Source organism: Quercus suber, unplaced genomic scaffold, assembly GCF_002906115.3.
Source record: "Quercus suber isolate HL8 unplaced genomic scaffold, Cork oak 2.0 scaffold_180, whole genome shotgun sequence".
NCBI classification, from domain to species: Eukaryota; Viridiplantae; Streptophyta; class Magnoliopsida; order Fagales; family Fagaceae; genus Quercus; species Quercus suber.
The window spans coordinates 503,880-518,009 of record NW_027069639.1 but is presented as its reverse complement, the minus strand read 5'-3'; the positions used below and the strand labels follow the sequence as shown (position 1 = coordinate 518,009).

General features: G+C 33.9%; 1 protein-coding gene and 1 long non-coding RNA gene across 2 annotated transcripts in view; one reads left to right on the top strand and one right to left on the bottom strand.

The window, feature by feature from the left end:
- The window catches only part of LOC136069615 (uncharacterized), a 52,414-nt gene extending 46,667 nt beyond the window's left edge, over positions 1-5,747 (top strand). The window contains exon 5 of the long non-coding RNA XR_010630851.1: positions 5,661-5,747. This is a non-coding gene — a long non-coding RNA (uncharacterized LOC136069615). The remainder of the gene's footprint in view (positions 1-5,660) is intronic.
- LOC112032396 (ankyrin repeat-containing protein ITN1) lies at positions 3,252-6,419 on the bottom strand. Its single transcript, XM_024065160.2, has 3 exons — positions 5,640-6,419; positions 5,051-5,466; positions 3,252-4,606 (listed from the first exon to the last, which is right to left on the bottom strand). Exons 1-3 carry the CDS (start codon positions 6,091-6,093, stop codon positions 3,545-3,547), a joined length of 1,932 nt encoding a protein of 643 aa, XP_023920928.2. The 5' UTR covers positions 6,094-6,419; the 3' UTR covers positions 3,252-3,544.
- Positions 6,420-14,130: the final 7,711 nt, after the last annotated feature.

Below are 14,130 nucleotides of genomic sequence, written 5' to 3'. Positions count from 1 at the left end.
CATGGTCTTTTTGCTCAAACTTTTGCATATTGATGGAGGAAAAACAATTACAGTGCTAATATGTTAATCAAAAGCAAACTAGAAAGGAAGGACGAACGAACCATGGATATTTGCTAATGTTTGTGTTGGGTATACACATGTAAGTAAAGTCTCACACTAAATAATAATAAGAAGAGTAAGTAGTTACTATAATATAGTTGGTCCAAACTCATAAGTTTAAGTTTTAAATTAAGTAGTGACCCTATATATTATATTTACTACTCAATTACAAGTAATGGATAAGTGCCTGCAAGCGGTTAATATAATATTTTCAGGATAAAAACAAACTCAGATTAACAAAATTTTATTCTGTACCACTTTTGAAGGATGTGGAAATATATAGAAAATAAAATACTATGGAATATGAAGGATGTGGATGTGGAGTCTCCTTTGTGTGTGTGTATTCTTGACGCGTATACTTTTGTTGACTTGTCTGTGCAGTGACTCAGGCCTTGCAACTTAACACACTTTTGTTGACTAGTCTGTGCCATGAGGTCACCTCATATTTATAAATTTAGATGGTAAGGCCCATTTTGGTTGGAAGCAAATGTTTATGCAATTGGGTCAAGAATTAAATGCAAAACTTGAAGAAACAACCAAGCAGCTAGTGAAATGTGCTTTCTGATAAAGCATTCTTTCAATCTAACCGGTGGCCCACCACCGCAGTCGAGTTGGTACCTGGGATCCTAAGTGACCTGTTGCTCGGGAGTTCAATCCCCCGCACTTACCTAGCAAAAAAATATCTAACCAGTGACCCTACCTCATCCTTCACATGCTACATATGAACTAATATGCTTATAGCGACTTCACTTTCTTACATACTTCTTCATAACCACCTCAAGTCTAAACTTTAGTTAACCATAGCTTTTAAAGAATTGTTGTTTCTTTTAACAGTATGAGAACAAATATTTACCAATTCCAAATTAAGTTCCTCTTTCACATTTCAGATTTACTTACAGATTATGTTTCTACCTCCATCAACCTTGTGATCTCCATCTTTTGCCTTCAAACAGGGAAAAAAATGTCTTGTGATATCGATTTTGCTTAGCGATTTGGTCACGGAAGGTGAGCTTTTATGTTCTCTACTTCTCTTCTTCATCACCTTCAGTCTTTTTTAATGATCTATAGCCGCTTTTCCCCTGGCTACGACTTCAACCCATGTTGACATGGTTTGATATCCTCAAATGCTGATACGATTAGCAGCCAAGTTATGGCTGGCCACTAAGTTGGTGTCTTTCCTCGCAAACTGCTTGAGAAGTTTGGTCATTATAGTTTCTAGGGCCACTATAATATATTTGAACATAAATACATAATGCTACACTTGTTCCTATGCATCAGCCATGCATATGCTGTTAGTTTTTTTGGGAATTTGCTTTGTTTTGCAGATAAGCAAGTCTGCAGGGAGGTATGGTTGCTTGGCAGATTAATGGCACTTGTCTGCGTGCATACTTGTGATAGAGTATTTTTTTTTTCAATCCAATAATACCTTCAACACAATGACATGCCATGTGACTAATGATTTACCCTTCTAGATGTGCAGACGCTTTGCATTCTAACTTGTTATAATTCATGCTTTACGCCGTAGCAGTGCACGTCCTGTGTCACTTGTAGTGCTTTTAATCACTTTCAAATCATGTGCACAAAAAAAAAAATGTGATGACTATATAGAGGGAATCTTCAGAGGGTGTGCAAAGAATTTTGAGGCACCTTTTACAATAATTCTATGTACACAAAAAATAAATAAATAAATCACAATATATTTTACTACTATTGAGATGACAAATTGTTAATAGTAGGTAAGGAGAATTTGCAGTAACAGTTTCCCACAGCTGAGTTCAAAGAAGTAGCAGAATCTTCAGGAACACTGGTTCCAGTTCACAAAGTTGCATGTTGAAACAGAGAATAACTTGCAAATTGAAGTTCATGGGATTGGGAAGTTTGTTGTTCAATATAATTAATGACAGAAAATGGCACCAATTTTATTGAGCTACTAGAGAATACATAAATAAAATTAAGATGATTTACATTATGTTAGGATTTAAATTGTCAAATACCATGACAATGTAATCTGAAATGGGTCTGCATTCCTTGATCATTCTGTGAAACTAAAACCCTAGGAATTTTGAAACTGAAAGTTCTCGCTTGAGCCATAACATGCCTGCTCGAGCTAGCCATGGTTTGGGTTTTTTGAGAAGCTGGCTTTTCTGGTAAGCCCTCTAGCCATTCTTTGAGAGGCAAGCAGATTGGGACTTTCTTTCTTTGGCTTCTTAATCTCTCAAGCAAAATGGCAATTGTGTGGGAGCATTTTATGATGCTCATGTAGTGAGCAGAATTTAAGAGTAGAGAGTAAGAGAGTTTGTGGATTTGAGCTCCTGGGCAAAACAACGAAGCAGATTGAGGTTGGCTTTTGCTTTTCAAACTATCAAGTATCAAGCCAAAAACAATCACTAGAGGTGCAATTTTTATGCTTAGCCCAGTACCCTCTTTTTCTCTCCCATTTGGCCCTTAATCTTGTGCTCTTTTTTTTGTATCCAGTTGCCATAGCCTAGATCACGAAAGAACCGATGCCATATGATTGATAAAATACCCCTTTTTTTATCATCCCACTCTTTTTTCAATTCCCAGAGAGTGTTCGTAGCCATTCCAATGAGGTTTACTACAGTCAAACCTTTAGGGAGTTGTCTTGGAGTGCTAAAGGTTCTGGCTTTTTGCAAGCAAGGAGTTCGTGGAAAAAATCACTATTGAAGAATTCTAGAGATTTTGGAACTATTGCGGTAGGAAGGCAAGCAGGACATTTGCAAAGGCTGCAAAGAGTCTAGGCTAACAAAGGCTTGGTAAGTCACTGACTATTGAAACTATTCCTTACATAATTGATTTTATATGGGACTGTTTGTGCCCTTGTAGTTGCCCCCTTGATGCTCATCTAACCTCCTTGATGCTCTACGTAGCTTTGACGATGTGATTGACAGATTCACCAGCCAGTGGTTGCACTAAATGGAACATCCCCCAATCTTTGTGATCTGGTGAATAATAAAATGCAGCCCAGTTTTGAATTCATGAACTGTGTCACTATTTTTATTACTTTGACTGTTTATTTGGTTGATATATTACATAAACTGTGGTATATATATTCTGCTGGGTATATGACTTTTATTTTGTTTGTTTAATGGTTAAAATCATTATGTCTGCATATTAAACAAATAGGGGTCTCAAACAATATTTTTTTCACTTTATACATGTACAGAAACAACATCACTGGGAACCTCACACTTCCAAAGAAGCACAAGAGGAAAAAAAAATACTGAACAAAAACAATTTGTAAGAAAATCCTACATTGTTACTGCTACATTAAACTAAGAAGCCCAGCCTCTCTGGAACCTGCCAGTGTAGAGAAAGAAAGAAAATAAAATCTATCAAATTCTTTTATAAAAGTAACAACCAAGTAAAATTCACTTGCTAATCAGTAACTAGATATTCTTATTAATCCCTTGGGAGAAACAAACGTTCAGTACGAGTGATACCCTTGTTGGTATGTGCTCTCAACATCTGAAATTTGACTTTCTATGTCAACAGCTTCCCCTCTATCCTTTCTTTGTTTTCTCCACTTCAATTTCCGCAGCCAGTGCTCAACCAGCAGCACCCCTAGAGCAATAAAAACCACACCCAGGGTGCCACTGCTTACTGCTATTACTGTGACAAACACCCATTCTGTCCCTTGACTGTGAGGACTGATCACCCATGTGGCTGCAACATATCCTGTTGCCATGAATGCCACAGCTACCCACATGACCTTGTGAGCAGCAACCAATAGTCTCATCTGTGGCTTCCTCTGATAGGGGATGATGCTGACAAGAACAACAACTATGGATAGAGAGGTAAACAATGCAACATTGTTGCTTATTGCAAAGACCTTGAAAGCTGTTGTTCTACCTAGTATTGACTTCCCTTTCATTTCTCCATCCTGATAAAAACCACCAGGGGGGCTAATTCCAGCAGCAAATGTAACTGTAGCGATCAAAATGGCAACTAGTGTTACAGTGTTCCTAGCATTTTGTAAGGCTTCCATATATATTTCATGCTGCTTATTTTGGTGAGTAGTGTGATGGTCACCTACATTTTCCCAGTCCCTTCTGTTAAGATGCTTTTGTTGTCGCATATTGGTTGGGAATAAGGACTCTTTTTTATATGTTTCATTGTTAAATGTCTCCCCAACTTGACGGAATGGTGATGGCGTTCTGGAGTTGCTTCCCTTGCTGAATCTTGGTGACCACTTGCATTCACAAGAAACCATTTCATTTATAACGGACATATCCAAATCATCATCTATGCAACCCTGCCCTGAAGAATTCTTACTTATGATAGGCAGCTGACCATTGGTTCTTTCTACTTCTGGTGAATCAGATAACAATTCAATACTGCTTTTACCGCCAGCTTTAATAAACTTGGCTTTAAGACGGCGACTTTCTTTGCTGTTCTTGGCCTGGTCAAGGATGTCAAGTGCTGTGAGTCCTTGAAAGTTCTGAGAATTAATCTCCACTTTTGTTTTGTTGATCAAGTACTCCACTATCTGGAACAAACATGAAATAAAGAGTACAATTAAAAGATGACAATGTTTGGCTTTAATGTATGTTCTTGTTAGTATAGCAGATTAGAGAATATATTTTTCTTTTTGAATATCAATTTCATAGCTTGATAAGAGAGAGTTAGTTTATTTATGAGTCATGACCTATGGACAAACACAATTCCACCAGAAACCTATTGTTTTACTTGTGACATCATATTTATTGATACCTACCATTTTCCAAATTTGCAATAACATTTCAGAAAATGAATCAAAATATTTGGATCACAAAATGCACATAATGAATCATATTAGTCATTCATGAGAATCACACCATGTACATTTTATTTTGCATACTTGCGCCTCATGTATCATGTTATCTCATTATATCCCTCAACCTCATGGTTTCACAAAATATTAATATAATTGAATTTCACATTCAGCTCTCACCTGTTGACGCCCACTAAAAACTGCAAGATGTAAAATGGTGTTGCCATTTCGATCTTGACGGTGAATGAGATTTGTACCATTAGAGACATGCACTAAATACACTATAGCTTGATATTGACCATATCTCACAGCCAGATGAAAAACTGTCTCCCCCTCATATGTGGCATAGTGAAATGATACCGGAGCCATCTTAACAAATTCTTCAAGGACTGAAACTCTGCCATTCATTGATGCCATGTGCAGTGGTGTAAAACCATGGTTGTTATAGTGCAGAGCGAGACTTGAATCACACCTTAGGAGCATCCAGGTTATATCCCTATGTCCATGGATACAAGCACAGTGCAATGGCAAGTTTCCATTCGCATCAATCATTTGAGCAAAGTTAGGACACGCATCTAGTAACTCTCTAACAACATCTGCACCAGAAATTCTAATTTTAATACAGAGTCATATAGGACAAATGACTTGGTAAAAACCATCACAAGCTGGACTTAAAAATCAATGAAAATGTGTAAATCTTTCATTTGAATAGTTTATGACTGTAGTTTAGGAATGAGTATAATTTAGCTAAGAAAACTCTGCTACTTACCAGTATGTCCTTTGGATGCAGCCACATGGATACAGCTATGATCAAACAAATTTTCCTCTAAACTTATCATCTCAGTATTATTTAAGAGGAGATTCACCACATCATAACGGCCATGACTACAAGCCAAGAAAAAAGCACTCTTGCTTTGGGAGTTAAGCTTAGAAGCTGCCATTGGATTGGCCTTTAATAGCAGCTTCAAGACCTCGGCCTTCCCTTGGCGACAAGCTTCATGTATTGGAGTCTCCAGGTTCTTATTTTCAGCAGCAACCAAGTCCGGACACAACTTAACGATTTCGGACACCATGTCAACGTGTCCTAACTTTGAAGCAAGGTGTAATGCAGTGTCCAAGGAGTCAGTTGTTCTTTGCTCAAGAATTCCTTCATTTGCTTGAAATAAACTGATCAATGTCGGTGTGTCATTTATCCTAATAGCATCTAGAAGCCTAGAATCCATCTCCTTAAGCTTCCAATCTATGTTATGTTTTCCTACTAGGCTTCAACTTTATGCTAAAAAAGAAAAATATGAATTAAAAAGTAAGGTTCTAGTCGTTTTAGACACATATATAGGAAATTAGCAATAATGTCAACTTGGAAAATTTGGTTGCAATTGGAAATGATAGAGAAATTGAGTAAGAAATAATGTGTCTATTAAATTCCTAGACGGTTTGCTTACTCCATGATGTCAACTTCTTAGTGTCTTCTAGGAATGTGTCTATTGACTTCCTTAGGTTGATCCTCAAGGAGGTCACAATCTTTATAATCGATGAGAATCTTCATGGTTTGTGGTTTAGACATAAAATATGTGAATAAATAATTTTCCACATTTTTATTCTTTCTCTGAAACTTGGTTGCCATGACTTCAGTATAACAAATTAAGAATTTTTTGGCTAAAAATGTTTTTCGATTTTATTTAATTTGCACTTTCTTGCCAAAAAAAAAAATGTCAAAAAAATGAAGCCGTTGGAAATGGGTATTAAACTAAGTTTGGGACCCCAATACTTGAGATCCATAATTATGGGAAAATTCTTTTAAGACTTTTAAGTCATTGTTGGTCTTAATTAATTAGTTAAAATGTAAATTGTACATTTTAGATTTGACTGATTTTAGTTCTCTGACTTTATTTTCTTTAAATCGAGTTTTCTAAATTTCAAATTTATTCAATTCAGTCATTTCGTCCAAATTTGTAAAATAAAAAATAAATAAATAATTGCTATATGCATTTAACTGATGAAAAAACCTAATTAAAAAAAAAAAAGTTAAAAAACACTGGTTCTTGTCGTAGCTCAATGGCTTGAATACTTATAACAAGTATCAACTCGTTTTAATAATTTTATAGATTTTTTTTCATTTGAGAAATATTTTTTTTATAGATTTTTTTCATATGAGAAATATTTTTTTTAAAGGAAATTGGACAAAATATCCAAATTGAATAAATTTGAAATCTAGAAGACTCAATTGAATGAAAGTAAAGTGAGAAGACTGAAATGAATTTTAATCAAAATAAAGTGTGCAATTTGCATTATAATCTAATTTATTTGTGGTTTAAATCTATGATAAGAGTTGGCCCTCGCTACTTTTGAGTAAGAAATAATGTGTCTATTAAATTCGTAGATAGTTTGATTGCTCCACAATGTCAACTTCTTAGTGTCTTCTAGGAATGTGTCTATTGACTTCCTTAGGTCGATCCTCAAGGAGGTCACAATCTTTATAATCGATGAGAATCTTCATGGCTTGTGGTTTAGACATAAATTATGTGAATAAATAATTTTCCACATTTTTATTCTTTCTCCGAAACCTGGTTGCCATGACTTCAGTATAAAAAATTAAGAATTTTTTGTCTAAAAATGTTTTTCGATTTTATTTAATCTACACTTGCTTCTTGCCAAAGAAAAAAATATATATCAGAAAAACGAAGCCGTTGGAAATGGTTATTTAACTAAGTTTGGGACCTGTTTCTCAAAAAAAAAAAAAAAAACTAAGTTTGGGACCCCAATACTTGGGATCCATAATTATGGGAAAATTCTTTTAAGACTTTTAAGTCATTGTTGGTCTTAATTTATTAGTTAAAATGTAAATTGCACATTTAAAATTTGACTGATTTCAGTTCTCTAACTTTATTTTCTTTAAATTGAGTTTTCTAAATTTTAAAGTTATTCAATTTAGTCATTTCGTCCAATTTTGTGAAATAAAAAATAAAAAATTGCTATTAAGTATGCATTTAACTAATGAAAAAACCTAATTTAAAAAAAAAAATTAAAAAACACTAGTTCTTGCCATAGCTCAATGGCTTGAATACTTATAACAAGTATCAACTCATAGTTTTTATAGAGAGAGAGAGAGAGAGAGAGAGAGATTATTTTTAATAATTTTATAGATTTTTTTTCATGTGAGAAATATATTTTAAAGGAAATTGGACAGAATATCTGAATTGAATAAATTTGAAATCTAGAAGACTCAATTGAATGAAAGTAAAGTGAGAGGATTGAAATAAATTTTAATCAAAATAAAGTGTGCAATTTGCATTTTAACCTAATTTTTTGTGGTTTAATTTTATGATAAGAGTTAGCCCCCACTACTTTTGAGTAAGAAATAATGTGTCTATTAAATTCCTAGACGGTTTGATTACTGCACGATGTCAACTTTTTAGTGTCAGGAATGTGTCTATTGACTTTCTTAGGTCGATCCTCAAGGAGGTCACAATCTTTATGATCGATGAGAATCTTCATGGTTTGTGGTTTAGACATAAAATATGTGAATAAATAATTCTCCACATTTTTATTCTTTCTCCGAAACTTGGTTACCATGTGTTAGGTTCTAAGACTTTAGGAACTAATGTATTAGAAATTTAGAACTTCACTTTGTATATGTTGGCAAACCATGATCAAAACAATGAGTCTAGGTTTAGGCTTGCTCAATGTTATTTGTTATTGTTTGAATCGAGCTAAATGCAGAAACTTACTATGCAAAATTGCAAAGCTCAATCAATCGAGAATCGTATTTGTTTTATTTGAATTAAGCCCAAACAGCAATTTAAGCCCATTAAGGATTAGGGTTTCAAATCTACTTCTTCTAAGCACGTTTTTAAAATGCTTTTCAGAGAGAGAAGATGGTGCCTCTTTTGTAGATCTAGGGTTTTGTACCCAAAAGCTCTCTAAAGTTTTTGATGTGCTGTCTATTGAATCTCTTGTGAGATCTAGAGCTGTTTACCTTCATACACAGTTAGTATTATCAAGATCAAGATTTGCATCAAGTACTCGATGGCTGTTTCAGTTGTTGCATAAAGAACTTTCAAGAAGATCCAAAACCTTTGAGTGGAGTCTCAAAGTCACAAGTGGGAGTACTTGTGGTTATTGTAGATCAAGGAAAGAGGTAGTCCGTGGACTTGAAACTATCATGTGGTCGTGGTAATAAGTTTTCTACTCGAGGTAGCAATAGAATGTTAATGGTCTAAGTTCTATTGTACAAACTTCAATTCTTTCATAGTGAATCTGTTTTACCTTGAGGATAGCTAGGTTAAATTCTCCCCAAGTTTTTTATTGGTTTGGTTTTTCTAGGTCATCATATCATTGTGTTCTTTATTTTTATGCTGCTTTGCATGATATGATTGTTTTGTTTTAACCTAGATCTGAATAATAAATCTAAGTATTCACTTGGTTAATTAATTAGGTTAAACAATCTAGTTTATAAGGATCTAAAAACGTACACCATGACTTCAATATAACCAATTAAGAATTTTTTGGCTAAAATTTTTTTTCGATTTTATTTAATTTGCACTTTCTTCTCGCCAAAAAAAATGCCAGAAAAATGAAGCCGTTGGAAATGGGTATTAAACTAAGTTTGGGACCCTAGTACTTGTGATCCATAATTATGGGAAAATTCTTTTAAGACTTTTAAGTCATTGTTGGTCTTAATTTAATAGTTAAAATGTAAATTGCACATTTTAAATTTGACTGATTTCAGTTCTCTAACTTTATTTTCTTTAAATCGAGTTTTCTAAATTACAAATTTATTCAATTCAGTCATTTCGTCCAATTTTATAAAATAAAAAATAAAAAATTGCTATTAAGCATGCATTTAACTAATGAAAAAAACCTGATTAAATTTTTTTTTTTTAAAAAAAAACTAATTAAAAAACACTTGCTCTTGCCATAGCTCAATGGCTTGAATACTTATAACAAGTATCAACTCATAGGAGAGAGAGAGAGAGAGAGAGAGAGAGAGAGAGAGAGAGAGAGAGAGAGAGAGAGAGAGAGAGATTATTTTTAATAATTTTATAGATTTTTTTTCATGTGAGAAATATTTTTTTTAACGAACTTGGACAGAATGTTCGAATTGAATAAATTTGAAATATAGAAGGCTCAATTGAATGAAATTTAAGGGAGAAGACTGAAATGAATTTTAATCAAAATAAAGTGTGTAATTTGCATTTTAACCTAATTTATTTGTGGTTTAATTTTATCATTGCTAGTAGTACCACCACCACCAACCACAAACTCAACCCCCAACCACCAAAAAAAAAAAAAAAAGGTTCATCCCTTCTTCAACTTTGTAGTAGGCGCCCACACACACGAAAACAAACCATCAAATTCTAACTCCTTGGTCCTCACATGTAAGACCCGATCTGATGGCACTGTCAACTGCCAATCTAACGAACACAGACACCACTTTCTCCCCATCGTCATCTTCTTCCACGGTGCGGCTTGACGTCCTCCTTTACATTGTAAATCAAATCAAGACCCACGCCAACCAAATCAAGACCCAAAATCAAATCAAACTCACCCCGAACTGAACTCACCACAAAACCGCAGCCAAAACCCACCCCAACCTCTCCAATGACCACCACCCTAGTGGCCCAGCCTCTTCAATCTCAACCCCAGCTAAGAACACCAACCACACCGACATTAGGGTTTGCTTCAAGAACGCCGACTCAACCCGACCACACCCAATACCCCCGAACTCAAGATGCAGAGAGAAAAGCATACGGAGAGGCAGAGAGAGTGAAAGAGAGATGGGACGGAGAGCACGAGAGAGAGAGAGGGGAGAAAGAAAAGAAAAAAAAAAGAAAAAAAGAAAAGAAAAGAAAGCGGGCCCCACCTGAATAAAAAAATAATATAAGTTTTACCATTGGGGAACAGTGCAGTCTCAAATTTGAGATTGCACTGTTCATCAATGCCAAATATTATGGCATTTAAAACACGTGATGAAGGCAGGTTTTTTTGAGTTCGGTGTGTCAGATGCCAAATATTTGGCATTTGACGCACTTGATGGAAATGCTCTAAGGTCCCCTACTTCCTATGAGTTTAGCCTTAGTTTATTGACAATGATGTTGTATTTGAAACTCCATTATAAGTTATCCTCAAACGACAGAGGATCGGAGGCATGGTTTTAAAAATCAGATTGGTCAAAGAACCCAAAAAAAAAAAAAGTCATATTCCTAGTTTTTGACCAATTTTTTGGTTTTTATCGAACCAAATTAGGGCCCAATTCTTGGTTGAACTAGTTGATTGGAATATATTGGACAAATTTGGAATGTCAATATAAATTGGGATATATTAGAAAGATTTAAGATAATTTTGTAAATATTGAGATATATTGGAAATTATTATTAATAGATATATCCCAATCTTTGCTCATTATGTTGTTAAAAAAAAATAACGAAGGTAAATGTGACTATAATTTTAAGTTGAGACGTCTAATTTTAATTGAAATAAGTGACATTTTATGAATTAAAAGCTTTGTATTTCAGTTGACATCTCTTAACATTTCTAATGGAGATACCCATGATTCAAATTCTGTTTTCCTCATTGTAGAGATTTAATCATTTAAAAAAAAAAAAAAAAAGGCATGATAGGGATTTCATATTTTCAAAAAAAAAGAAAGTGATACTCGTAGAGTTGTAGGCTCAATCGACGTCTTTGTAGTTGAAGTTTCTGAGAATTGTATTTGTAGGCAATGGGGCTTTCCGCCTTATCGCTTTGCACGCCGGCCCGAGGAAATGAGGCCCAAAAGCAGTCCAAATCCAACCCTACGCTTCCCCCTGTAATCAATTCCATGTCCATGTGCTTATGAATTTACAATAATCTACTTTAAAATGGTTTGGGGTTATGGCATTAGGTCTGAACCCACTTCAAAGATTCAAAAATTCTGGTGGTTCTTTTACAAATTAGCTCGTGGGCTTCTTAGTTCTTATATATATGAAGCAGTAGGACCTCTAGTCACTGCTTAATTTTTTTTTTCTTTTTCTTTTTCTTTCAGATGATAGAATTTAATTATACACAGAAAAGTAGAACAGCATGCCTTGGCAAAGTAGCTCAATTAAAGCAACATAGAACACACATAGAACAACAACTCAAACCAAAGTGCTTCACTCTCATGAGATATATAACTAGACCAGTTTGACAAGACTCAGCTCCTGTGCTAAAAGAATTAGGTACAACAATAATGGTTATGGGAGCTGGAGTCAATCAGAACTATACCACAAAGTTCTGTTTAAATAATGTTTCCAACTTGCCATTTCTGGGGAACTATTCCTAACATACACATCTGGTCTTGTTCTTGTCAACTAAAATACATGCACATAATCAACATCAATAAAATTATTACCTAAAACGCAAATCGAACTCTTTAAGTTTGACTATAACTCATTTTTATTTTCTAATTTTACTTTCATACAATCAAGTCTTCTAAGTTTTAAATTTATTCAATTCATTACTTTCATTTAATTCCATTAGAAAATTGTTGTTAAGAATGCAATTAACTAATGAAAAAACATTTTTTTTTAAAATAAATTTCTCATTAAAAAAAAATCTATAAAATTTTTATTAATTTTAAAGATTTTTTTTTTCACGTGAGAAATATTTTTTTAATGTCAATTTTTTAATTAAATTGGATGGAATGCCTAAACTGAATAAATTAAAAACTTAAAAGACTCAATTGAATAAAATTAAAGTTAGAGAATTGAAATGAATTTCAGTTACATTAAGAGAGTGCAACTTACATTTTAACCGAATTTATTTGAGATTGAAGTTGATGATAAGAGCTATCCCATGGCTTTTGATATTTTTACCTTAAAAGTATAACGTAATCCAATTCAAAGATTTTGATAATTTTGCCCACTTTTGAGTTTTGACAATTCTTTCTGGGTAATTATAGTTCCATTTTTATTGTTTTGAGTGTCTTGAAGGGGTGTTAAATCATTGATTAAGTAAGTGAAAAAGTTGCATAATCAAGTGAAGAGAAAAAAAAAAATTCTAATTTTGGCAAGGGTCAAAAAATGACTATAGTTAGTGAACTTGTTTCTAGCTCCTTATTAATTGAACAATGATCAATAAGTTTAATAAAATTATTAAAAGAGTTTATTTTAAAAATGTGAAATACTACCCAATTAAAACTTAACAACCAAAAAATTTCCAAAAATGTGAAATTATGTAACCAAAGTTTCCAAAAATGTTAAATACTACCCAATTAAAACTAAGCTACCAAAAAATTTTAAGAAACTTAAAAGAGTTTTAGAACTAGATTAACGTTATTATTGTAATAATATATTGTGTCATTTGGTAGTTGGTTTTGATAAATCTCTATCTTAACCATTACATGGCTTAAAAGTACTTTAATTTTTTTCCTATTGTAAACAATAACATATACATAACTGTAAACATATATTTTAAACATACAAAAAAAATAATCAATTTTATGTTCACTTCACATATATAATTTGTTTCTTTTTATGTCCAACATATATAAGTAATATTCTTGTTGTAAATTTGTATAGACAAAGATATAGTAATATATATTACGTATCAATCAAAATAAATTTGAGGAATTGGCACACAAGTAAATGAAGGCTTATTTAAAAGCTTTACAATACTTACTGAGTATAAGGCATTTGATTTTCAATCAAATTATTAAACGTTTAAGAAGTTTATGCTATGTCTTTGATGACAAAAGAATCATACATGAAACTATGTTTCTTAAAGTTTATGTACATGGAGAAATTTAGAAATTTTTAAAAGGTAATTTGTCAGCAACACCAATGCAGTACATACATTTCTCATGAAAATATGTTATTTTCTTAAAACACTCTATACTAGCTGTGGGGCCAGAAAATCGGGTAGCCTCGACCCACTTCAACCCAGGCCCAAATGGCCCACGCCGAGGGCGCATGATGGGTCCAAGGATGACCCTAGCCTCGGTCGTCCGAGACCTCAGTACGAAGAAGGGGCAAGCCCTGGGCGAACTGTCACCTCGGCATTGAATACGCTCACCTAACCCTCCTGGCCGCATTAATAGGAATGTAACCCCTTGACAGGGCAACATCGATCAGGGTGAACCACTTGAGCACGGACATGACTTTTGATGGGACAGACGGTCAGGGAGGAGGCCAATAGATGATCGACAGAAGGAAGAAGGAAAGAAGGAGAGTGAGAGATATATAAAGAAGGGAAGCAAAGTGTAAAGGGGAGGTCTTGGAGAGGAGTTTTTGGAACGAGGG